The following is a 27,285-nucleotide window of genomic DNA, read 5'->3' on the forward strand; positions in this document are numbered from 1 at the left end:
TCGGTGTGAGCCAGTAAGGCATAAATTTTGGAGATCATCCCGCAAGTTTTATCCGCTGCGGCACAGAGGTCCTCAAAAGGGGATTTTCCCTGTTTAATGGATCCCAAGATGCAAGGCGAACGAAGAAAATGAAGAATCTGATTCCCGGCCAGAAAATCAGAAGAGGGTAATTTGTAAAGAGCTTGTAGCTCCGGCCACGTCATCAGAGTCTCGCCTTTAAGCAAGTGTTCAATGCGTCGGATCCCCTTTCTTCTCCAGGCACCGAACACTCCATGTTGGCGGCCCGCCGGGAATTGCAAATGGTGGTAGAGACCAGTGGAGTGATAGTATCCACGATCTCCCATCAGTTTCACCTTCCATGCGTCCCATACTCGTAACGTAGTGTCCAGGGCTCCTGTTCTCAGCCCCATGGGCAGCCATGTATGTCGCGGTTGCCAAATGAGCTCCGTTAAGGGTATTCCCCCAAGGACCTGTTCCTCAAAAGTGACCCATTGCTTGGGGGAGCGACGTCCATGAGCATCAGGAATAGCTTTCAATTGAGACGCCACATATAACCAGACTAAATTGGGTACACCCAGTCCTCCCCGATCGCGGGATTGGAACAATAAGCGTCGAGACACCCTAGGCGGGCGTTTACGCCAAATAAAGTCAAATAGGATCCTCTGCCAGGAGCGGAGTATTGCAGTAGAAATGAAAATAGGAATGGTGTAGAAATAATACAAAAAACGAGGAATAACATTCATTTTTACAATAGCCACCCGACCCAACCAGGAATATTGCCCCCTGTCCCAATGGTGGAGATCCTGCTTAATTTTGGTCAGTAATGGTAAATAATTGAGTCTAAAGAAATCAGATATCTGCGCTCCGATAGTGACCCCTAAATATTTCAACACCTTGGTGGCTATTTTAAAGGGGTAGTGCTGCGCCAGGTCTCCCATAACCTCAGGGGACGCATTGATATTCAATATCTCCGTTTTGTCCCTATTGATCTTGAAGCCCGACACCTCACCAAACTCCTGCAATTCCTCCGTAACTCCTCCAATAGAGGTCAATGGGCGGGTAAGCGTTAAAAGAATATCATCCGCAAAGAGCGAAATCTTCATCGGACTGGTCTCCATTGGTACCCCTGAAATGGACTCCGATCCCCGCACCCTAGTCGCTAAGGGTTCCAGGAACAGTGCAAATAGTAAAGGCGACAGGGGACAACCTTGTCGGGCCCCTCGTTTAACTGGGAAAAGCTCCCCATACCTCCCGTTAACCTTAATTCTAGCTCCAGGATCCTGATATAGGCACTGGATCCAACGTAGAAAACCAGGGCCGAAAGACATTTTTTCCAACGTGGCGAACAAAAAGTCCCAATGAACTAAGTCAAAGGCCTTTTCCGCGTCAATGGCCATCAACACTAATGGGACCTGGGCAGTAGTGGCCCACCATATCGCATCAGTCACCTTTCGCACATTGTCAGCAGCAGTTCGCCGTGGTATGAACCCAACTTGATCAGTGTGAACCAACAAAGGGAGAACGGAGTTTAGCCTAGCCGCCAAAACTTTAGCCAAAATTTTTAGATCGACATTGATCAAGGAGATAGGTCTATACGAACCGCACTGCGTGGGGTCCCTTCCCGGTTTTGGAAGGACAGTTATGCCCGCCATGTTGGAATGCAAGGGCAGTCTGGCTCCCTCCCGCAAGCCATTGAAAAAATCAGTCAGGGGGCCCGCTAAGTGTGTGCTAAATTTTTTATAATAGCCCCCGGAAAACCCGTCCAATCCAGGCGATTTTCCAGCCTTAAGGTCCTTTATGGCCTCCTGCACCTCTATAACTTGTATGGGAGAGTCTAAATAGCTTTGCTGGGACTTGGTCAGTGAGACCAGGGGTAGCGATGCGAGATATCGATCCACTTGTGCTGCAGTGATAGTGTGATCTTCCGCATAGAGCTGGGCATAATACTTAGTGAAACAATTACGTATATCCCTAGTCAGGGTGAGCATAGTGCCCTGCCTATCTCGCACCTTAGCAACAGTATTTGAATAAATACGCTGCTTAAGCAACCTTGCGAGAAACCGCCCCGCTTTATTGTGGCCTTCGAAATAACGCTGTTTAGCTTGTAACATGGCATGGGCAATGTGTTCAGCGTCCAACGTATGTAATTCGGTGCGTTTAAGGCGAAGTCGCGCCAGGACATTACGTGTAGGGCATTGGGAGTGTAACCTAGTCAGCAATGCAATGTCACGCAAGAGAGCAGTTCGCTGTGCCTCTCTCTGTTTCCGCAAGGCAGAGGAAAGGGCCAGAAAATGCCCCCTCATGACCGCCTTAGAGCCCTCCCAAAAAATTCCCGCATCCTGCACCGTCCCCTTGTTCAGAGTCAAATAATCTCTCAGGTGAGCCGTCAGGAAGTCGCTATGTTTGGGGTCTTTTAACAGTTCTTCCCGTAGTCTCCAAAACCGGAAGCCCGGGTCAGGATCAGTCAAGGTGACCGTGATCCACACAGGAGCGTGGTCGGACCATGTAATATCCCCAACACCGGTAGACATCACCTGATTCTGTACCCCCTTATCTACGAGCAGAAAGTCAAGTCGAGAATAAGTAGTATGGGGATTGGAATAGAAGGTGTAAGTACGAGACGTAGGATTCCGCTGTCGCCAGATATCAATGAGACACCAATCATGCATTAAATTCGTCAAAGAGGACGTAGCTTTCCAGCTTCCTGCCTTTCTAGGGTGCGAGGAGTCGACTCTAGGGTTTCTCACCACATTATGGTCTCCACCCCATATTAGAAAACCCTCCGCATATGATGACAACACAGTGTCCAAGTGTTGAAAAAAGAGATGTTGGTCACTATTGGGTGCATACACACTGATAATGGTATACAAGCGATTATCCAACTGTATCTTTAATAATAAGAAGCGGCCCTCAGGGTCTGCAACATGCGATTTATATTCAAAAATGACTGATTGAGCCACAAGGATACCCACCCCCGCATATTTAGAGGTGGGAGAACTGGCAGCGAAATACCCATGAGGATAGCCCACAAAGCGCAATAAGTGTTCATGATGTTTTCTAGTATGGGTCTCCTGTATGAGTGCAATATCTACGCGTTGACGCCTCAGGTCTCGAAGGAGGTACTGTCTTTTTATGGGAGTATTAAGGCCGTTCACATTCAAAGACCAGATCTTCAATGCCATAGGGTAGGCCAGATATGCCTAAGATGACCCCACTGTTGTACCCGTTCTCTCTTGCCAGGCCCGGATCCCCCTGCATATGAAATAAACCAAACCAATTCCCCTGAGCACATGGATAGAAAACCCCCCTCCCCCCCCCCCCCCCCCACTTCAATTCCCTGTATATCCCCCATTGGGATAACTCCTAAACCGGGGGTCTTAGTAACCAGTGAGACAAGTCTCCCCTCCGGCCTGTAGATAGTAATACACAACTTTAAACCCAGCCAGAACCCCATGTAACAAAACAGAACACGAAATTCGCTGACTATAGACAGCAAGGCTCAGCGCCACAAAACCTTACAGCTAGAAAAGAAGGAAAAGTACAAGGCCCTTCATCCAGGGGCTTCAGATGAGGGTGCAGATAGGTCTCCCAGAGGTGTTCTCCGTTGTCGTTCCAGGCGGCGCTTATTTCCAACCCGTTGCCAGCGCGGTGTCTTCGGAATGTTGGGCACCTGGGAATCATTGGTCGAAACAGCTGATGGTAGAGGAAACTGCAGCTTGGTGAAAACCTCCGTGGCCTCAGCTAAGGTTCGTAGGCGGTAGGAGCTCCCCTTCTCCTCAAATTGTAATCCAAAAGGGAATGTCCATTTGTAACGGATATTCCGGTCCCGCAGCGTGCCGGTAACAGAGCGGAATTCAAAGCGGCGGCGCATCGTGGAGGCCGCCAAATCCTGAAAAATGGAGATTTTGTGGCCCTCCCAGTTCCAGTCGCGCTGTTTGCGGGAGAGTGCGAACAACATTTCCCTTTCCTTATAGTTCTGAAGGCACACCAAAATGTCCCGTGGTTTTTCCGATGTTCTGGGTCCCAGGGTCCGGTGCGCCCTTTCAATATGAAATCCGGGGCCTGCAGCCTCGACCCTCTCCCCCTCGTGCACCGCCTCCCGCATTAAAAACTGAAAAATTTGAGTCACCACCGCCTCGCAGTCCTTGTAGCTCTCCGTTTCGGGAACACCTCGGAGCCTCAAGTTATTTCGGCGAGACCGGTTTTCTAGGTCTTCCACCTTGTCAGCTAATTGGACTTGTTCCTTCAAGCTAGATTGGAGCGCGGCGGCCATTTTGTGTAGCGTGTCGTCGTGTCCCTCCACCCGAGTCTCCATCTCATCTACCCGGTACGCAAGGGCAGCTAAGTCTTCTCGGAGCTCAGTCATAGATTGTAAAAGTTCAACTTTGTGCTGCTTCATATCGGCCCGCAGACCGATGAACCAGTCCCGCATTTCCGCACGAGACGGTAACTCCGAGATCACCTCCGGGGCCGGGAGTTCGGCCGCCACTCCGGTGCTTGGGCCTGCGGCCGGATCCGTCTCGAGCGCCCGATTATCTGGCCCCGCTTTTGCGTACGTAAAACGCGCCAAATCGCATCCCGACTTCGGGTGTGCCATCCTGATATCTTAAGCTACCGGGTGTAGCAAACAAACGAAGCTGCAGCCGCGGGAAAGTAGGTTCTGGCCGGTTACAAAAATTATTTGCCGGGAGCTCACTAGTTAGGCGACCATTCCCACCGGTGACGTCAGCGCGCCCCCCTTTTCAGTATGCTTTTTGCCGTTCTTATGTTGATCTGAGGTTGAGCTTCATGTTGGAAACCTTTTTCACAGTGTTTGAGAATATCCGTGCTGTAGTACTTCTGTGCCTACATTTTGACTGAGGATTCTATGCCATATTTTCTTGGTGCTGGCAATTCTCAGGTCTGATGATACTTCTGTGCCCTCATTCCTTGCTGAACTTCTTTGGCACTGATATTTCTAGCCTTGATAGTTTGGCACTGTGCCTTCTTGGTATTGAGTTGGCGGCTCTGCTTTGGTGCCGATAGGTCCTCAGTCAGTTCCTTTGGTGATGAGGATGCAGGTACTCGATTCAATGATTTGTTTGGAATGTTTCTCTGACTTATCTGATGAGCATGGTTGCTCATATCTTAGTCGTAGCTCTCTATAGGCTAGTGTCCTTGGGGACATTTATTTGTCCATAGGCGCCATACTTTGCCATGTTGTGGGCTGCTCCAAAGCATTTGAGGCATAAAGAGTGCAAATCTAAAATGTATATCTTATGTCCACACTGCACTTTTTAAATGAGCTTTTTCCCTTTTTATCCAATGGTTCCTTCCCAGTAGATGTTTTCCGGTTATTGTGGTGATGCTGAAGAAGAGAAATTCCTTCCATCTGTTCGCTTCCATGGACGAGAAAAGACTAAAGTGCATTTGGGAAGACCTGCAAATGCCCAGAATCAAAGTTAAACTTTTCTGGGCTTTGAGAGAGAAAACCCAAACTTGATGCCATCAGATAATGCCACCCGTCCTGTGTCTCTTGTTGTTGGGCTTGTCCCCAGAGAAATTACAGGGACAGTGGCAGAAACGCACATTCACACAGTGTCCCACCATAGAATAGAGAGAGCCTGGATAGGATCAGAGCAAGCTACATACATCATGGAGCAAAACATCAGCAGTGTGAGCTTTAGACACACACACAAGACAGCCCAAGCAGCAACAGTGCAAGCTACAATCTCACACACTCCAACCATGGAACAGGGACATTGACAGTAGAAGCTTTCTTTCACACACACAGGACAACATGAGCCACCCACATAAACCAGACACAGCATAGTTGCAGCAGTATAAGCTTTCTACATGCACACATACAATAACAGGCACAGCAGGACTGCAGGCTTCTTACACACGCACACACACAACACTCAGCACAGGTAACAGCAGTGCATGCTTACCTGTTCATACCCACAAGGGAAGCAGCAGCGCATGCTTTCTGAAAACATGCCCACACATGCAATGGCAGGCATAGCATGGGCAGCAGCAGTGCAAGCTGCCTAAATACAAGCAATGATAGGCGCACCTTGGGCAGCAGCAGTGCAAGCTTCTTTACATGCAATAACAGGTACAGCAGAAGCGCAACTGCAAAATAACTGTCACAGCATGGGTAGTAGCAAAGCAAGCTTCCTATGCACTATTGTCGGGAGCTTTACCTGTTCTCTGAAGAAACCAACATAAGCAAGAATATTAAGTTTCATTGATACTTTAATCATCGACTCTTGTCTTGTAATTAATATTTTATTCTTGGAACTGATGCAACTTCAATATATTTTAAAACATACCATCAATTCCAACACACAAATTTTTCAGGGATTTAGAATACATGTGTAAAACACAAATCCCACCCAACCCCTTACCCCTCTCTTGTGTATAGGCGATCACTTCACATTTATGGCGATTTGACAATAAAAAAAAAAAGCATATGACAAATATTTTATGTGCCAAATGAAGAGCTCTTAGCATCCAGCCATTTCTGAAAGGGGACTCCAAATCTCGAAATATTTGCGATAAATAACTTTTCATAAAGCTGTCAATTTTTCCATGTATTGTATCTGTTTTATTTTAGCCAGAAATGCATCTGGCTGCTATCACAACTAATTTAACTAATTTCTTCTTCATAGGTGAAAGTCTATCAGTGAGGATATTGAGTAAAAACAAGTTGGAATCTCCATCATATTGTCCATGAACTTGCAAAATATTTCCCAAAATTGCTGTATAACTGGGCAGAACCACCACATATGTGTCACAAATAGTCCCACAATTTCTCCATCAAAGGTTGCTGCAAGAGCAGTAGCTGCTTTTAGTGATGTGAGGAGGATTTTTTTGTTTAAGGAAACTGATGCCAGTTTGCTAGCAATGCTGCTGCAATGTAGCCACTAGGAGAGAGCCATAGCTGAGAATTCAGTCCTGTGACCTAAGCAGCAAGAGAGAGCAGCAGTACTGCCATGATGTAATTAGCAAGCTAGTTGAAAGAGAATGATATCCTGTATGAAAATAAAATGCATTTACTTTGTTTCAGTAATCGGCAGGGGCGGAGAGCAAATATCACGGATCCAGGCAGAGTCTGGCTGCAAGATCCAGATTGCACCAGGTAAGACTTTTTTTTTTTATTATTATTGGGGGCATAGAGTCTGAGCTGGGTGCTAAGTTGGAGGCTCTGGCAGTCTGTCCATTATGTTAATGTGGCTTGCATTTACTAAATGTTGGCCCAATACGTTGCTATAGTTGGAGGCTAATAAAACATTAAGAACCATTACAGAATTTAAATACAAATGGAAAACATGTATAACATGATTGACATTCATGGTGTGCCTACATCTGGTTATCTTGTCTCAGAAAGGACATAGCACCCCTAGAAAAGATACAGAAGTCCTTAAGGTGGCCAAACAGGTGGCTAAAGCATTGGTAAAAGCCAGAAAGAAGCTTGGCTGCATAGGGAGGGGAATGATCAGAAGATAAAGGGAGATATTGCCCTTGTAGAGGTCCTTGGTGAGACCTCATTTGGAGTACTGGGTACAAATCTGAAGACCACACCTTTTTCAAAAGGATATAAACAGGATGAAGTTAGTCCAGAGGGTGGCTACTAAAATGATCAATGGTCTTTGTTTGTTTATGTATTTAAATTTAATCCAAGCATCTGTACAAAATAAAACATACATAAAAGCAATTCATAAAACAAAATTAACAAAATATTCTTAACAGATAGCCAAACAAGGACAATAACATACAAATCAACTGGAATACTAAATCATGAGGAACACTTATATATGCCTGCAAGATAAACCAAGCCTATCTAAATTTCAAATAATTACCTTCCGAATGGAATTCCAAAGGAACACCATGTAACTCAATGATTCTCTCATGGCTTCTAAATATATTACCGACAGTGATGGAAGAGATAATAAGCCCATTTGTGAAGAACATTCTAAAGCATATTGGATAGACTTAAAGATCTAAACAGATATGTCAAAGGTTTCCATGCACAAGAAATGAGCCTTTTTCAACAGAAAGGAGACTCTAGAGTGAGGGGTATGCGATGAGGTTGAAAGGTGGTTAGACTGAAAAGTAATCTTAGGAAATGTTTCTTTACAGAGAGGGTGATGGAGGCATGAAACAGCCTCCCAGTCAAGGTGGTGGAAACATATCTGAATTCAAGAAAGCATGAGATAAACGTAGGGCATTCCCTATACATACCCAGATCAGTTCAGACTCCTGGGTTTTGCCTCCCTGCTAGCAGCTGGAGACAGAAACTTTACTGACACTGTATATATATATAACCCAGTGTGCCACCTGCAGTCCCTCAGTATTTCTGTCTGCAGCAGATGGTAGATGGTATAAAACCTGCAGTCTGTGGAGAGAGAGAGAGAGAGAGAGAGAGAAAAAAAGATTAAAAGACAAAATTTACAGATTCTCCAAGGGGGTTGTGAAGGCCTTGTGGGCCATCACCTCTGGTTTGAGGCAAATGAGCAGAGGGCTGGTGACCCTTCTGATAGCTCGATCCGTGGGATGGACATCTGGTGGTCCAGATCCCTCAACCCCCCACGAGACAGCTGGCAGTTCTGCATTGCAAGCCCAGCTACACTAACTGCACTAACCCACACATCCCCTGGCAGCAAATTCCAGAGCTTAATTGTGGATTGAGTGAAAAAGAATTTTCTCAGATTAGTTTTAAATGTGCTACTTGCTAACTTCGTGGAGTGCCCCCTAGTTCTTCTATTATCCGAAAGTGTAAATAACTGATTCATATCTACCTGTTCTAGACCTCTCATGATTTTAAAGACCTCTATCATATCACCCCTCAGCCGTCTCTTCTCCAAGCTGAACAGCCCTAACCTCTTTAGCCTTTTCTCATAGGGGGAGCCGTTTCATCCCCTTTATCATTTTGGTTGCCCTTCTTTGTACCTTCTCCAGTGCAACTATATCTTTTTTGAGATGCGGTGACCAGAACTGTACACAGTACACAAGATGCGGTCTCACTATAAAGCGATAGATACAGAGGCATTATGACATTTTTCTGTTTTATTCACCATTCCCTTCCTAATTCCTAACATTCTGTTTGCTTTTTTGACTGCTGAGGCACACTGAGCTGACAATTTCAATGTATTATCTACTATGATGCCTAGAACTTTTTTCTGGGTGGTAGCTCCTAATATGGAACCTAACATCGTGTACTGCATGGGTTATTTTTCCCTATATGCAACACCTTGCACTTGTCCACATTAAATTTCATCTGCCATTTGGATGCCCAATCTTCCAGTCTTTCAAGGTCCTCCTGCAATTTATCACAATCTGCTTGTGATTTAACTACTCTGAATAATTTTGTACATCTGCAAATTTGATAACCTCACTCCTCGTATTCCTTTCCATATCATTTATATGTATTGAAAAGCACCGGTCCAGTACAGATCCCTGAGGCACTCCACTGTTTACCCTTTTCCACTGAGAAAATTTACCATTTAATCCTACTCTTTCCTGTCTTTTAACCAGTTTGTAATCCATGAAAGGACATCGCCTCCTATCCCATGACTTTTTAGTTTTCTTAGAAGCCTCTCATGAGGGACTTTGTCAACCGCCTTCTGAAAATCCAAATACACTATATCTACCGGTTCACCTTTATCCACGTTTATTAATCCCTTCAAAAAAATGAAGCAGATTTGTGAGGCAAGACTTCCCTTGGGTAAATCCATGTTGACTGTGTCCCATTAAATCATGTCTTTCTATATGCGCTCTGATTTTGATCTTTAAAATAGTTTCCACTATTTTTCCCGGCACTGAAGTCAGGCTCTCACTGGTCTGTAGTTTCCTGGATCGCCCCGGAGCCGTTTTTAAATATTGGGGTTACATTGTCCACCCACCAGTCTTCAGGTACAATGGATGATTTTAATGATAGGTTACAAATTTTAACTAATAGATCTGAAATTTCATTTTTGAGTTCCTTCAGATCCCTGAGATGCATACCATCCGGTCCAGCTTAGTTGTGGGGTAGGCCTTGGCAGCGTTTTTGTTTGGGGGGTTTTTTCCCCCCCTGTGAGCGCACATTCTCACTGCATGGTAGTTACTTGTTCGGGGACCTGTGCGCGTAAGGCTGCGGCTTAGATTTGAGCACTTACTTCTGTGACCTACACTTGAGCGCATTTTTGAGCAGGTGATTGCAACCTAGTCTTGAGTGCCTATTTGTGCGCCTCCTGGAGGGGTGTGCATGTATGCCCGATTGGCATTGGTGTGTGTGCAGGAGGGTGCCTAGAACCGCAATTCAGGATAGCTAGTCACCGGGGATGAACAGGTCCAAGCACCTTGCTGTCTGTCAGGCTTGCCATCTGAGAGCAATTCACTCCTCATTCTCTCTCTGTTTGTGTTAACACTGTGTAGACTACTACAGCTTTTGCCCATGTTGGGACATCCCCTTGGGCTATGGTGTCTCTGGAGAGAAGTGGAGTAGGAGGCAAGGTAACTGTCAATTCTTCTCTTCCCTTGTTCCCAAGGGCAGAAGCTTCCCTGAGAGAGCAAGGTTGGACCTATGGCCTCTGGTATAGAGCCATCCTCCTTCTCCTGGGTGGAAGGTTTCCAGGGCCTAAAGATCTTTCTGCAGGAGTGGCCAACGAAGGCAAAGCAGCCTACTATGTAGGGATTGTGTGCTTGAGTCTGCCATTTCAGTCACAGTGGGCAAATGCTGCAGAGAGGCTGTCCCTGGCAATGTTCAAGGGAATGTGGATCATGAGGCATCGGAGGATTCCAATGGGGAATCCTCTTTCTCACCTCTAGAAGAGGGAGAGATTGCATATGATTGAGAGCCGCTTCAGGATCTGCTCAGAATTTATTTATTTTTTTACAGAGATGTCTTGCTGAGTTTGGCTCAGACCCTGAACACACTTGACATGGCCGGAGGTTGATTTTAAGTTAGGTGTCCTGTTTGTTTCACCCCCTGTAACCAATTCAAGAGAGATTGGATTTAAAGAAGGTAAATGCTGCTCTCAAGGTTCCCCATTTCCATATGGAAACTGAGGTCCTTCATAGCGGCAGTATGCAAGGGAGAGTTCTTGGCATCTGTTGCCTAGACACAGGTGGATCTGCACATAGCCATCAGGCCAGAGCACCAGAGATTCCTGAGGTTCATGGTCCTAAGGGAATATTTTCGGTTTCGAGCCCTTCCCTTCACCTGGTGACAGCTACACGTACTTTCACTAAGGTGATGATAGTGGGGGTGGCCGCATTGCAAAAGGAAGGATGTGTTGGCGTATCCTTGTCTGGATGACTGGCTCATTCATGCAAAATCTGAGGACCTCTATCGACAAGCAGTACAAAAGATACTGATGCGCTTGAAGTCTCTAGGATGGGTGGTGAACTTAGCAACAAGGCATTTAGTCTGGAGTATCTGAGAGCTCAGTTTGACATGCTGCGGAGAGTGCTTCTCATGGAGAGAGATTGCTGAAATTCTTCTAGAGCCTTTGGTGCCCGAGGTCAGGGACTATTTATAGGTCCTCGGTTCTATGGCATTGATATAGGAATTAATGCACTGGGCGGCTGTGCATATGCAGCCTCTGCAGGGGGCTTTTCTCTCCCTCTGGAATCCATTATTGGAACAGTTCATCTTCCTCTTTTATTCAAGGGGGAAGCTAGGTACAGTATTTCGTAGTGGCTTACTTGCACCAATCTCTAACATGGTGTGGAATTGGAGGTTCCAAATTTGAGTAGTAGTCACCACAGATGCAAGCCTCTCTGGATGGAGGGCAGGTACGGCAAGATCAGTCAGCGTAGGACCAGTGGTCGAGAAGGAGACCTCATGGTCTATCAGTCGGTTAGAAACGAGAGCAGTGCATTTCGCATTGCTTGCCTGTCTGCCAAAGTTACATGGCCATCCAGTATGGATCCTATCAGACAATGCAACGACAGTAACCTACATCAACTGTCAAGGCAGAACCATGAATTAGGCAGTAGCTTGAGAGGCCTAGGAGTTGATTCTCTAGGCAGAGCAGCACTTGGAGCGGCTGGCAGTGTCACATCGCCGGAGTGAACAACATTCAGTCGGAGAAAGTTAAACCCTGGGGAATGGGAGCTGTTGGAGGCAGCAATATCTTAGTCATGGAAGATGGGGGGTATCCCAACCAAAGAGAACACCAAGGTGTCGCGGTTTTACAGCTGATGAACTGAACATGATTGGGAAGGAATTGGAACTCTGGTGTTGCCGTGGACTCGAAGATTCTTCTTTGTCTTCCCTCCGTGGCTTCTGGTGGACAAGGGATTACGGCAGATAGAGAAACATCCAGGCAACATGATTCTAGTAGCTCCAGAGTGGCCATGTTGACCATGCTTTCCAAATCTGATCAACATGGCCATAGACGGGCCCCTGAGTTCAGACATCTGTCGACTTTTTTCCACCAGGGCCCAATATTTTTGGGTTAGGCAGCTCACTTCTGTCTCATGGCTTCACTTCTGAGAGGAAATGACTGAGATGGAGGGGATATTCCGAAGTGGTTATTTCCACCTTATTGCAAGCTAGGCAACCTTCTACATCCTTGACGTATGTACGAATTTGGAGGATCTTCGAGTCCTAGTCTGCTGTTGACAGAGTGCAGCCTCAGCCTGTTCAGGCTATGGTGTTGCATATTTTGGCTTTTCTATAGAAAGGTTCTGGTCAAGGGACTAGCCTTTAACTCTGAGAGTCCAGGTAGCAACATTGTGTTGTCTCCGGGGTAAGGTGAAAGGGTATCCTCTGTCCACACATCCGGATGTTATAGGGTTCCTTCGGGGAGCTAAGAACTTACAACCTCAGGTGTGGAACATTTGTCTGTCTTGGAATCTGAATCTAGTCCTTAGAGGATTGTGTGAGGCTCAGTTTAAACCACTAAGATCTATGGTTAAGGACTTGACTCTTAAAGTGGTTTTCTCGGTGGCAATTTATTCAGCCAGGAGAATTTCGGAGCCCCAGGCTCTGGCATGTAGAAATCCCTTCCCTCAGATGTCTGATTTGGGGGTATCTAAGCACAGTGTCTTCTTTTCTGCCTAAGAAAGTGTCTGCATTCCATCTTAGTTAGTGGAGCTTCCAGCTTTTCCAGATTTGACTTCCTCTATGCTTCGTACGGGGAGCTTAGACTCTTAAATGGGAGGTGTGCATTATTGAGGTATCTAAAGGTCACTTATGATTTCCATAGATCGGATCACCTCTTTGTATCGTGAAGTGGTCCAAAGAAGAAGTAAGGCATCTAAGGCTAAAATTGTGCGGTGACTGAAGAAAGTGATCAAGTAGACTTACATTTCTAAGGGGGTGTTCGAGGAGTACACTCGACGTATTCTCAGGCAACTTCCTAGGCTTGAAATTTGCTGGGCAACTACTGGAAAGTTGTTGCATGCTTTTGCTAGGCATTATCACTTGGATGTCAGAGCTCCAGCTTCCATGTGCTGTGGTGAGTGTATTCTATGAGTGGAATTCTTCAGGTCCCACCTGAGTTAAGGGGAGCTTAGGTACATCCCAGGATTCTGGACTGATCTGGGTACATATGGGGAAAGGAAAATTGGTTCGTTCCTGTAATAGCACAGAACAGTCCAGAAACTCGCTCATTTACTGAAGGGGGGTGGGGGGAGTCCACCGCTCATACTGTTGCTTTGTATATAGTGTGGAGTTGTTGGTGGTTTTCAATGCTGATTGCTTATGTTAAATTTGTGAAACTAGTATTCCATTGTCTTGTTGAGCAACTTTACTTTTCTTCTGGCTTATTGGAAGGGAAGGAGTTTGCTTAGAAATTTGCTTCGAAATGTATGGTTTCTGTTATCTTGGCTTGGGTATAGGTCAATACTGAGGGACTGAAGGTGGCACACTGGGTTATGTACAGTGTCATTGAAACTTTCTCTGTCTCCATCTGCTGGCAGGGAGGCAAAGCCCATGAGTCTGGACTGATCTGTGGTACTACAGGAACGAAAATTAGCAGGTAAGTACCAATTTTCCTATTAATTGGATGGATGAGCAGACTAGATGGACCATACGATCTTTTTCTGCTGTCATGTTTCTTAGTGGTTAAGGTATGAAACAACTTCCATACAAGGAGAAATTTTAAAAACCTTTCCTTTCAGCTTGGTAAAGAGACAACTCAAGGAACATATGACAGAGGTATATAAAATAATTTAAGATGCAAAGAAAGTAATTCAGGAACTTATCTAGCAATACCAGAACTAGGTTTAAAAAAAAAAAGTATCCTACCCTCGACCCATTTGGTGATGCATGGAGCATTTCATTATCCTGGGCTTCCTCAGTGATGCATATAAGATGTTCATCTTCATCTAATCTACCCGAACTACCTCCGCTCCCTCAGTGATAGGAGTTGCAACCCATCTTCCTTGACTCTATCCAATGTCATACTCTCTCTTCTTTGGCTCACCCACCCTCCTTCCATTCCCTTGGTGATAGGCATCACAATCCACCTTCCTCAGCTTGTCCCATCTTCCCTCTCTCATAGTGTATGTTCCTTTTTCCTTGGCTTTTCCCATCCTCCCACATCTCAGTGATGCATGGTGTGAACCATTTTCCTTGTCTCTAAAAATCCATCCCTTCACGCCCTTATTGACACGCAGGGTGTTTTTCATTCTTCCTCTGGCTCTGCTGTCCGTCAGTAGTATGTAAGGTGTTCATTCTTCTTTGGCTCCAGACTGCTTTGAAGCTTTGCAACTGCTCCTGAAACAGTCCAATCAACTAGTCTTGATCTCTTAAAATATAGGTTTCTCTTACTGCTTCTAAGTCTTTCAGTTTGAACATTAAATTTCGTTGAGTGTCCAGTGAGGATATAGTACATTGAAGGAGAAGATTGGGTTAGCAGACTCCTGAAGATGGTTGCACACACCATTTGTGGTTCCGCATTGGTGTAATATGTGACAGTTTTCCACTTGCATGATGCTTATGCTAAGTGGCTACATGGTGGTCTTTGTGCACAGAGCCAGAAATAAGTTTCACCATATTGCCATTTACACACTGTAGAGAAGATATGTCTAGAAAACCCAAGTCAGTGATCATTGTACAGAGAGAGAGAGTCGTCAAAGCTGCAGAGCAAGGCCTGAGACAGGGAATAGTGGGGAAGTTCAGACTTCAGCTGCTGTTGGTGCATTGGCCTGTTTCACACTCTGCATATAGAATTGCAACACTTGGCACTTTTGTTTCTATTGCTTGGTTGATTTTCTTTTTTTTGTTTGTTTTTTTGACATGGCAGTCTCCTCCTCCTTCGGGCTTCCAGCTCATTTGGAACCAGGACTGGGATCTGGTGCCATGAGTCGAACTATCAACTTACATTAGTCCAGTCATTGCAGTGATGGTCCTAAATTCAGCCATTGAGTGTCATCACTGTGTAATAACTGGGACTCCCTATCCCCAAGAGCTGTGAATGCTACTTCTGCAGCATCCCCAGCCCTGACCAACCCAGGGAGCAGAATCAAATCTAGATTCTTCACAGCAGTGTGCAGCACTGATAACTCAACCAGCAGGGCCATTCCTTGCTGGATTTTCTGATAGTGGGCAGGCTTTTTGCTTCTCTGCACTGCAGTTTAACTGGGACAAGATTAGTACTGATGCTTTCAGTAACAGAGACCTGTATTTCTGCTGCTGCTTCCATACTACCCCTAGTAAATGAGATGCTACCTGTAGGTTCATGCTGGATAAGCTAAAAAGTACTGAGGGATGGTAATCTTCAAAGGGACTTGTGCAGGTAAAACAGTTTTATGCACAGACATGGCCTTTTACAAAATGGACTGCCTAGTATGTAGGTAAACTTACACACCTATGACATGTTCATGTGTAATTTTGCCCAGACTTGGGGGTGCATTGTTGGGAAGGTGTTTGTACTTACATGCATACTTTTGGATTTTAAAAAGTTCATGCATAAATTTTCAGGTAAAATTTTTGCAGATTTAACCTGTGCAGGTAGTTTTGGTGGCATGATTTTCAAACTGAACTTGTGCACACAAGTCCGCTTTGAAAATTTGCTGTCTTTGTGTTATATTACAAAATTATCTTAAGTGTACACAACATTGTGTACACTTTTTTTTTTTATAGTGTCTGTCTCGCAGAATTTGCACTTCTGAGTATTTGCAGGTCAGATAGTAGTGGAGGTTAGATTGAAACCTGCATTTTTAATGGTCAAGGTTGTATTCTAATCAGACTGTCTCTGTTTTGATTAAATATAACAGATGAAGGGTGGGGGGGGGGGGTGGTTAAAGGGCAATGCATCATTATTCCCACTTTTAAGATAAAATGTCATTTCCTTGGCTTAGTCACAAGGCACTAAAACTTGATTTTTTTTTTTCACTCTCACAGATGTACTTGTCAGTCCCATACTTTCTTGACTCTGGGAACTGTATCATAAGGTGCATAGTCAACTTGCTCTTGTTTTCTTTGCAGATAGTGGTGGGATGCCAGAGAGACCCTGTATGCTGACTGGAACCACTGAGAGCATAGAGTAAGATCCGTATCCTGTCTAATTAATCTTGAGCTGCTCCTCTATTCTCCATAGGAATTATTGAAATCAATTTGCATGTCCTTCATTACCTGATCTCTACAGCAATGTATACAGCAAAATCGTCAAAATGGTCAGGCAAGCAAGACATGAGTTGCCTGGAAGGCATATCAGTGGCTTGTTCATAGGGATGAGGAGGTAGAGATAGGATTCAGAACTTGGTCTCTGCTTTCACAGATCTCTGCCTTGATCACCAGGCTACAATGAACCCTTGCCTGAGACACCTAAAGCATATGAGTAACTCCCAATCTCCCAGAGATATAGATGTGCTACCTTCTCGGTCTTGAGTTGCTCTTGGAGCCTCTTTCTACTCCCAGCTTTGGCCTACCCATAGAGCCAGATCTCAGGCTCCCTGCAGTTAGAGATTCACTTTTGTTTTCTCTGGAAATTTTTCAAAATCCCTCAGTTCTGCCATAATGTGAGCCCTGAGCATTATTGGCAACTCCATATTACATAGCAAACCAGCCCTGTTTCAAGGCTTTTGATTTTTCAAGAGATTATGTTCAAACTTTTTATTGACAGGTAAAAAAACCAGAGAGAAACATGACACATAGACCTTCAAAGTACATTGATTCTGAAGCACTTCAAAGGTATCTGTGAAGCAATACAAGTAGAACATTTTTACCCCACCTTTCCTAGCTACCATCCCTCTCCCTCTATCCTCTTCCTACTCACCCCATTCCATATAAACAGATCCTATTCCTCAGTCATTCCCATTACCCACAAAAACCTGTGTCCAAATTGGAAGAAACATCATAATAAAAGCAGCCCATGAACCAGTGTTTAATACCAAACTTCTCACTCTTGGTGTTAAAGTCTGAGTATACTTTTCCCAGACAGTGATAAACATCATTCGTCACTTGAAAGTTGCATTTGAAGCTATGATTTTCCGCAGATAAGCAGGCTGAATTAGCCATGATTTTGGGGAATGTCCTCATGTGACAAAGCTTTCTCAAAGCACACAGAGCTGTGCTCTATGTGCCCATGTGGGAGTATTTCCCATGTGACTCCCATCCTGCCTCAGTCTTGTTCTTTCCACGCTGCTGGGTGTGCGCAGAGCTCTTTCTCTCTTACTTTATATTTGTTATTAATTTAGTTACCTTCGTTCACTGTTTGGAGGAAGATTCACAACAGATGGCGGAAGCTGGGACTGTGCTGCTTGTGTCAGACCAGGTGTCATTGAGTCCACTCCAGGGCCCAGAAGGGATTTCCCCGAGAATGAGGACAGGGAGGGCCTCTTCGGCAAGGTCCTATAGCGAGCCAGGGACTCTGTTAAGCACCCCATGCCAGTTCAGAGTGGAGCATTGTGGAATGACTAGCCACCCAATGCATCAGTGTGATGCATCTGATGCAGCGAGGCATTTGTGTCGAAGCGTCAGAGTGACTGGTTGAAGCTGGGGTGCATTGACTCATTCAGCAGCGGGTATCTTCCCATTTGGGGATCCCAAGCTGCGTACCTCCCTTCGCTGGCACAGAGGTGTCGCAACCTGATTGAGGTGCAGGGAAGAGTTGGCCGATGCATCGACGTGCAGTCGATGCTGGAAGTACGCTGACCTGTGGAGGCGTTGCTCCAACATAAATATAGTCAAGGCCTAGGAGGCCAGCCAGCACATGTACGTGGACATACCTTGTTAGGCCTCATCGATGGAGAGCATCGCCAGTCAGTGAGATGACTTTAGCACTTCTGAGCTAGGCCCCCTTTGAAAAACTCTTCCCGCTCAAGCCTGTGCTCAAAATTCTCCGACCAAACATCTCTCTGATCAGGATGACAGAGTGGTAAGGCTGTCAGTCCATCTTGCTTACATGCATGGGGTTGAACCATCCTCTTGCCTAAGAAGGAAGAATGTTTCTCCTGTCCAGCACATTGGTCATGTCTGTTGAGGTTGCCTGATCCCAGGGTGGAGGTTCATGGCATACTACGACCACTTCGGATATCGATGAAGCAGTGTTAGTTGCGACTGGGGTGTCAGTGATCCGGCAACAGCGCTGAGGAAGCTGGCCTTGCTATCAGTCACATGGGGCCCAAACCCTTCAACTCATTGGAGAAAGGGATGACTTAGGGCTGTAACAATGTGTTACAGACCGGGAAAACGAAGCGCCAAATTTGACAAATTTCTTTGGTGGCCCTGGGCAACAGTTGGCAAAAAGTAAAACAAAATGTGACTACCCAAATCAAAGGACCATGGTCTGTGGCTGGATTAGTGGCAGGGCGCAGTGCCCAGCCAGCAAGGGTAACCAGTCAGAAAATGATAGCAGTGTCAGCCATGCGGTTATATGGAGGCCGCTAATAATCGAGGCGGGCAACACGGGGATACAATGCCTGCCCCCTTCACCAGGCCAGATCAACATATGACGAGTTTAAGAGGTGGCAATTCTGGTGCTAGTCACCTTCCACGGCGGCCCAAAGGAGGGCCATCTGCCAACGGATGTACCACACCTCCATCAAAGACAGAGGCGCCCATACACATCAGATTCAAACCCAAGCGATTCTGGTGAGAGTGTTAATCATGGCCCGCACGGGTGGCCAGAGGATGATCCTCTATACAGACAAGGAAGGAGGATCAACTCCGCTGATGGCCACCGAAAAGCAAGACTCGTCTGGCAGTAGATAGGAGCTCAGGCCTCACACTCTGAATAGCCACAGCCTGTGCAGGGATTCCACAGTAGATGGATGCGGTGACACCTTACTCCTGAGAATGGAAATCTAGCCACGCAGCGGCAGGTTACCTCGTCAGGCAGGGGACCACCCTAGTACACCTTGGTCACCAAAAGCAATAGGGAATCCAGGCTCCCCCATCTGCCTACACGGACTTCACCTAGTACAAGATGCTTCCCTCTTCCCAGAGATGAAGAGAACTACCATATAATTTCCTCATATCCTGCATATAATGAGGACCACTCAGAGACGAAGCTCGAATGGGATCGGTATCACACTCAGGACCTCGATGGTCCACGGAGACCATGGGACGTTTGCCTTGTTTGTCCATCCATTGGGAAGCTAATGCCGATATACATACACGAGACTTGCTGTCAGGAAGAGTAATCCTTCCTCCACCCAATGCGCTCCTGCTAGCATCCAACATTGGGGAGGTTGAAGGACACATCAACATACCTGAACCTACCGATCTGGAAGCACACTGTGTGTGTGTGTGTGTGTGTGTGTGTGTGTGGGGTTTCCAGTAAGTACCCTGCCTAGAAGGACTTCCATGGTAATTGCGCCAAGTATGCAAGGTAGAGTGGAAAACATGGATCAAACCTTCTCTGCTACCCAGGAAGTGTGTAGAAGATTTTCTCCCCCATGCCGAGTAAGAAGGGCAATGGCATCGGAAAGGGCGCATCAGCGCCATCGCAGCCTATCATCTCCTCAGTAATACTCCCTGGTGTCATACCTAGTGTTGAACTCCAGATTACCGAAGGAACCTCTGGCTATGCCAGCAGTCAAGGAGAGTGATCCCGTGAAACTCGAGCCTGACTCAACTCAGGTTTCTGCTATATGCTGGGATGCATAGAGAGAGGAATATCGAGTAAGAAAAGGGAAGTGATTATTCCCCTGTACAGGTCCTTGGTGAGGCCTCACCTGGAGTACTGTGTTCAGTTCTGGAGACCGTATCTTCAAAAAGACAAAGACAAGATGGAAGCGGTACAGAGAAGGGCGACCAGGAAGGTGGAGGATCTTCATCGGATGACGTACGAGGAGAGATTGAAGAATCTAAATATGTACACCCTGGAGGAGAGGAGGAGCAGAGGTGATATGATACAGACTTTCAGATACTTGAAAGGTTTTAATGATCCAAAGACAATGACAAACCTTTTCCGTAGGAAGAAAATCAGCAGAACCAGGGGTCACGATTTGAAGCTCCAGGGAGGAAGATTCAGAACCAATGTCAGGAAGTATTTCTTCACGGAGAGGGTCGTGGATGCCTGGAATGCCCTTCCGGAGGAAGTGGTGAAGACCAGAACTGCGAGGGACTTCAAAGGGGCATGGGATAAACACTGTGGATCCATAAAGTCAAGAGACCGCCAATGTAGAGTGGGTGGCTCACCAGAACGATGGCTACTGCCCGGAGACAATACCCTTATTAAATAAACATACAGATGCTTACTGTGACTCCAACATCGCTCTAAGCTTCAACGGCAAGAGGAAATGTGGAAAAAAGGATTTGCAATCACAAAGAGGGGAGTAGCTGGCTTGTTACGGCGGTTACTACCCCAAACCAAATAAGCCTAATACTTCACTTTCCAAGCATATACAGCATAGTTCTCTGCTTCAACGGCAGGGGAGAAGAAAAGAGGGTTCGCACTCACAAAGCGGGGAGTAGCTGGCTTATTACGGCGGTTACTACCCCAAACCAAATGTGCCTGATACTTCGCTTTCGATGCATATCCAGCATGGCTCTCTGCTTCATGGCATGGGAGAGAGGCTGATACATCAAGCATTTCCAGCATAGCTCTCTGCTTCAACAGCAGGGGAATAAGAAAAGCTGAGGCTTCACGCATATCCAGAATAGCTTCAACTGCAGGGGAGAAGAAAAAAAAAAAAAAAAAAAAGATTCGCACTCACAAAGCAGGGAGTAGCTGGCTTGTTACGGCGGTTACTACCCTAAACCAAAAGGGCCTGATACTTCACTTTCAATGCATAACCAGCATGGCTCTCCGCTTCAACGGCAGGAGAGAAGAAAAACAACCAATAGGGGCTGTATGACATAGTCTGGGTAAAGGGAATAAACATGGGTGTAGCTTGCTTATTGCAGCGGTTACTACCCCTACTACCCCTAACTAATCAAGCTAGGTATTTCACTTGGATGCAGCTCCATCACTGCTCTCTACATTAATGGTGGGGGTGGAAGGGAAATAAAACCAAGAGTTAAGAGAAAAAGATAAGTATGAGAGAAAAAAATGTGTGAAGCTTGCTGGGCAGACTAGATGGGCCATTTGGTCTTCTTCTGCCGTCATTTCTATGTTTCTATGTTTCATTTCTATATATGCATCGTCGGACAGCTGTCACCAGAGACATGCCAGGGGAAAGTCTGCCCGGGTCGCCCTCAATTCAGGAAAGAGGGTCAGTGAACAACGGGCGCTTATCCACTACTTCATCATACCTCAAATCTTGCTGCGACAGGGCAGTGCTATGAACAAGTCCTCTCACTTCCTGGGGTTATCTCGGCTCTCTGTCTTACTCAGGCGGTAACTGTGCCAACTGTCTCCCAGAGCTACTTAAGGCAGGCGCAGAAGGTGACTTCACACATTGTGTCCCAAATCTGCCCAACCTACTGTGACTGCTGCGTACACTCGGAATTTAGCAATCCCAACTGGGTTGTCCTTCAAGTTGAAGTGCCCGGGCTCTGGGTCCCAGTGCATCCTGTCTTGCTCTAGCAAACATAAAGCATTCTGATGCTGTGCCGAGGTCACCAAGACAGAGCAATTGTAGCATCCATCACACTATGAGGGATGCGCTCATCATGGATGTTCGCGAGCCGCCATGCAAATGTTGCATGCCTTATACATTACACCGCTGCTCATCAGCAGGTGGCCGCAGAGGATAGAGAGGATCGACCCATCCTCTGTCAAGGACAAGTGAGAGATTGTCCGTGACCACAGGTCAGGTTGATTGCGTCATTGGAAGCTGGAAGAGGCGGTACACTGCCCCCAGGGGGTGCTGATGCTCCAACCTTCCAGCTTGGGACTTTCCAAATTAATGGCTAATTCAGCCTGCTTATCTGCGGAAAAGAGCAAGTTTGCTTACCATAAATGGTGTTTTCCGTGGATAGCAGGATGAATTAGCCATGCAATTCCTGCCTGCCTACCCAGACAGTCTCCTATCGAACTCTGTCCAGAGCTTGGATAACAGACTGAGGCAGGATGGGAGTCACATGGGAGATACTCCCACACAGCACATAGAGCACAGCTCTTTGTGCGTTGAGAAAGCTCTGCCACCTAGAAGACTGGAGGACGTTCCCCAAAGTCATGGCTAATTCATCCTGCTATCCACGGAAAACACAGTTTATGATAAGCAAACTTGCTCTTTCCATCTGCATCATGTTATGCAAAGAATTCCTCCACTCCCAAAAAGATGGTGCTTCAGTCTACTTCAACTGTTGAGAATAAACTTTTTTCCTAAAACGCAGGCCTTTCTAATAAAAAGTCCATCTCTCTTACTCTTTCATACCCTCTGAGGAAATTGTCCAAATAACATCACCTCTGGAATCCTCATGATAGCATAACACCCAGTATTTTGAAGAGATAAGTTGCAAGCTTAGTCCAAAAAAGATTGGGTCGACCCACAAGTCCAAAAATGATTTCCTAGCGTATAGCCAGATGGACTCAGGACCAATGGGTTATGTGCTTCCCTGCTACCAGATGGAGACAGGTTTCAAAGCTGACGTCACCCTAGATATACCCCTGCAGTGACCTCAGCCATTCAATATATCTCAGTCTCCTAAAAGATGTGAACACACTATCCCCACACCAGCAGCGGTGTTTAGCGGGATTGCAGCACTAGTTTGAAGAAGAAATTTAAACTTACCTCTAAATTGGGAGAAAGATCAAGCCCCGCTCTCCTGCTGTGATACCTAAGGGTCCCTCCCCCAGTTGAGAATTCCTGAGGTGATTTCAGAGATCCCTCAGAGGTGTGCCTTGGACCGGTAGCCGATTTCCAGCATGAACTTTGCTGCTGAAGCAGCTGAAAGGCAACGGGTGCAAGAAGCTGAGCGCGGCAGTGACTGCCTAAGCTCTCTCCCCCCACAAAGGGAGACCGTCTTTGTATTCAGCCGGTAAGCACTGAACCCAGGTAAGTAATGAAGAACTTCTCCTATTCAGAGACATGGAAGGGCTTTGGTAAGCCTTCCCTCCGGTCTCCTTGCTCAGCGTGCCGTACCAATGTCGTTCCCAATCCCGTTAGGACAAGGAAAGGGGCTTTCCAAGCGGGTTGAGCGGCGTCCCAATGGTCTAGGCCCCGCTTCAGGCTAGGTGAGCACTCCACGTGGCTGGCCGCAGCGGCGCCATCTTGCACACAGTTTTGTTGCGGTGCCATTTTCCTCCATTGCCCGTCAGTACACACAGTGCGGGCCGGCCCTTTGTGGGCATAACTGCGTGCACAACCGGCTGCTTAGGTTTGCGCACCGAGGCAGGTCTGTGCATACGCGAGAGGCACTAAACTGCTCAACACTCAAGCTACAGGGTATTATGGCCCCGGCAGCAAAGAAGCTCAAACGACACTCCCTTTGTGCTGCCTACCATATTAGGACTGCACTGTCTGACCTGGAATTCTTCTTGTGTCAGCACTATGAGGAGGCCCAGGGAAGGCTGGACTCTCAGAACTTTTCCAAGTCTAGCCCCTCCCAGTTGGAGGATATGGGTCAGCCACGACCTTATCTAGTAGCACCCTGGACCTGAGCAATTCTGTGGCTGCATCCTCCCCGGGAAAGGGCAGTTCAGCGGCCACTACCCCGGTTCCTCCTAGGCTAAATATGGACTCGGCGGCCTTTTCTTGGTTGGAACTCTTTAAGGGCCTACAAGCCTTTGTTCAGACACAGTCAGCTACTGCCCCTGCCTGGGCTGAGCCCCAGCTGGGAAGGCCTTGCCTTCCCAGCCCTATCAGCATGCCTTGGGACATGCCTCGCCTCACCAAGGGTATCCCTGACAGGGACAGGGACCCAGACACCACGGACGGCGAAGGGAATGCAGATTCATTGGAGGACAGGGAAATCCCTCCAGGCCTGGAGCCACACTGGACCATGCTTCGATTTTTCCACAGAGATGAATTTCGGCCCTAGTTTCTCAGACCCTAAAGACTGGGAGTTCCGGGCACAGACTCTATGTCATAAACAAAGAAGAATCCCATCCTGTTGTCTCTATGGAAAGACTCTTGCTATTTCCCGATGCTGGAAGCCAACCAGAAGTTGATTGACCTGGAATGGAATGCCCCGGAAGCAAGTTTTTAAAGGAAGACAGGTCTTGGAGGCCTTGTACTCTCTGGACCCACCGGTCAAGGAACACCTGCGTTTCCCGAAAGTGGATGCCCTGGTCTGTGTTGTCATGAAGTGAGCAACTATCCCAGTAGAGGGAGGAGCGGCCTTGAAGGATGCTCTCGAAAGGCGGTTGGAATTCATCCTTAAGCAAGCCTTTGATGCGCCAGCAATAATACTGCAGATCGCTTCCTTTTGTACCCTGGTGGCTTGTTCGTGTCAGCATCTCTCTCAAGAGGCAGGTAACTCAGGGGCGCATACCAGAGAGGCAATTGAGCCCTGACTTCTTATCAGATGCAAGCTCGAACCTAGTACGTACCTCGGCCATAGGAGTAGTCTCAGTGGTGGCGGCCAGAAGACAGCTATGGTTGTGAAATTGGTCAGTGGACGCAACCTCTAAGGCAAACCTCACAAAGATGCCCTTTAAGGGATCCCTCCTATTCAGAAGTGAATTGGAGAAACTAGCCAGTAAGTGGAGTGAATCTCCAGTGCCTCAGCTACCAGAAGATAAGAAAAAGAGGTTGCAGTGCCCCTCACCTATGAGGGGTCGGGCCAGGGGCTCTCAGCGCTTCCAGCCCTACAGAAACTTGTCATTTCACACATCTTGGCCCTTGGGAAGGTCTCAGTCCTTTCGGAACAGACAGCCAAAAAGAAGAACAGGTTCGGGCTCAGGTTTGACCCGAACTTCCCAATGAGATTTGGCCGACCCATCCACAGGACAAGGAGATAGGGGACCAGCTATCCCTCTTCTATCAGTAGTGGATCGCGATCATGTCTGACAAATGGGTACTGAACATCATATGAGAAGGATACGCTCTGGAATTTCACAGCATCCCTTGGGACATGTTCATGATGTAACCTTGCCACTCCCAGCACAAAAACTGGCAGTGGAATCCACGCTGATAAGGCTCCTCAGTACTCAGTACCTACACCCCAAGTAAATATGGGGCATCATTCCATCTATTTCATCGTACTCAAGAAAAGAGGGTTCATTCCGACCCATCCTGGGTCTCAAGATCGTCAACCGTCATCTGCGGATAATTCACTTCTGCATGGAAACTCTTCGCTCCGTCATAATGGCTGTGCAACTGGGAGCATTCTTAACCTCCCTGGACTCTTGGAGGCCTATCTTCATATTCCAATCCGTCAAGATCACCAGCATTTTCTAGGCTTTGCAGTACTGGGCTGCCATTACCAGTTCTGGGCGTTGGCCTTCAGCCTAGCAACCGCCCCCAGAACATTCTCCAAAATGATGATGGTTGTGGTGGCACTGAGGAAAGAAGGGATCCTGGTGCACTCTTACTTGGATGACTGGCTGATCCAGGCAAAATCGTTGGAAGAGAGCCTCCAGGTTCCTCGTGCAGGAACTTGGTTGGATCGTGAACATGGATAAGTGCAGCCTCAATCCCACCGAGTCCTTAGAGTACCTGGGAGTCCAGTTCAACACCAAGCAGGACAAGGTCCTCTTCCTTCCCTTGAGGAGAAGGAAACTAATGTACCAAGTGCGTTAGTTGATGAACATAATGCGCCCCAGGATGTGGAGCTATCTCCAGGTCCTCTGCCTCAATGCATCAACCCTGAAATAGTACCGTGGGCAAGGGCACACATGCGGCCTCTCCAACGCTCCCTGCTTTCATGTTGGAACACACTGTCTCAAGACTACTTGATTCGCCTCCACCTGCCGATGGAAGTATGTTCTCAGCTCCAGTGGTGGCTACAGGAAGCTCAGCTAAGCAAGGGTGTAAGCCTGTCCTCATGACGGACACGAGCCTCCGAGAGTGGGGAGCTCACTGTCAGGAATTGACAACCCAGGGGCGATGGACCGAGGAAGAGGCGTGCTGGAACATTAACCTCCTGGAAGCGTGAGCTGTCAGATTAGCATGCCTGCAGTTTAGCTCCAGGGACAGGCAATCCGCGTGATGTTGGAATGTGCGGAGTTAAACCTACAAGGGTTCTCGGCCTCCCACATCGCGGGAAAAGTCAACATCAGAGCAGTCTTTCTCAGCAGGGAGAGTCTGGATCCAGGGGAATGGACGTTGTCGACCAGAGCCTTCCAGGTCCTAGTAGAGCACTAGGGCCCTCCCATTCATCGACCTACTGGCTACATCTCACAATGAGAAGGTCCCTCGATTCTTCAGTCACAGATGAGATCAGAGCTCCCAAGGGATCGAAGCCCTCGTCCAGACGTGGCCAGAGGAGGACTTACTGAACGCCTTCCCTCGATGGCCTCTACTGGACAAGATCATCCACAAGATTAAACACCACAGAGGATTAGTCCTTCTTCTGGTGGCCACAGATTGGCCCAGATACCATGGTATGCATACAATTGGAGGCTTCTTGTGGAGAGTCCCCTTTGCCTCCCCACGCACAAGGACCTTCTCCAGCCAGGTCCGATTCTTCACGAGGACCCAACTCGATTCTGTCTTATGGTCTGGTCCTTTTGAGGGCTCACCTGACGAAGCGTGGATATTCGGCGGCCGTAATCGCCACCTTGCTCCGTGCGCAGAAGTTTTCAACATCCCTGGTGCAAGTACAGATCTGGAGAATATTTGAGCCTGGTGCAAGGAGCACAGGGTGCCCCCGCAAATGGCCAAGATCCCCATGATTCCGGAATTTTTACAGGACGGCCTGAACAAAGGATTGTCCCTCAACTCCTTGAAGGTCCAGGTGGCGACCCTTTCCTGTTTCAGGGCTGAGGTGACGCATCTGGAATTGGCCTGTTTCCTAAAAGGGGTTAAACAGCTCCGACCACCTTTAAAGATGTCGGTCCCCCTATGGAACCTCAATCTAGTATTGGA

General features: G+C 47.1%; 1 protein-coding gene across 3 annotated transcripts in view; it reads left to right on the top strand.

Annotated features, from left to right (window-relative positions):
* Positions 1-27,285, top strand: part of FUBP3 (far upstream element binding protein 3) — a 152,329-nt gene that overhangs the window by 89,537 nt on the left and 35,507 nt on the right. For all 3 annotated transcript variants that reach the window (XM_029611948.1, XM_029611947.1, XM_029611945.1), the window contains exons 5-6: positions 7,052-7,123; positions 16,409-16,466. In XM_029611948.1, the coding sequence (XP_029467808.1) occupies positions 7,052-7,123; positions 16,409-16,466 (130 nt within the window). The remainder of the gene's footprint in view (positions 1-7,051; positions 7,124-16,408; positions 16,467-27,285) is intronic.

The sequence above is a fragment of the Rhinatrema bivittatum genome, chromosome 8 (assembly GCF_901001135.1).
Source record: "Rhinatrema bivittatum chromosome 8, aRhiBiv1.1, whole genome shotgun sequence".
NCBI classification, from domain to species: domain Eukaryota; kingdom Metazoa; phylum Chordata; class Amphibia; order Gymnophiona; family Rhinatrematidae; genus Rhinatrema; species Rhinatrema bivittatum.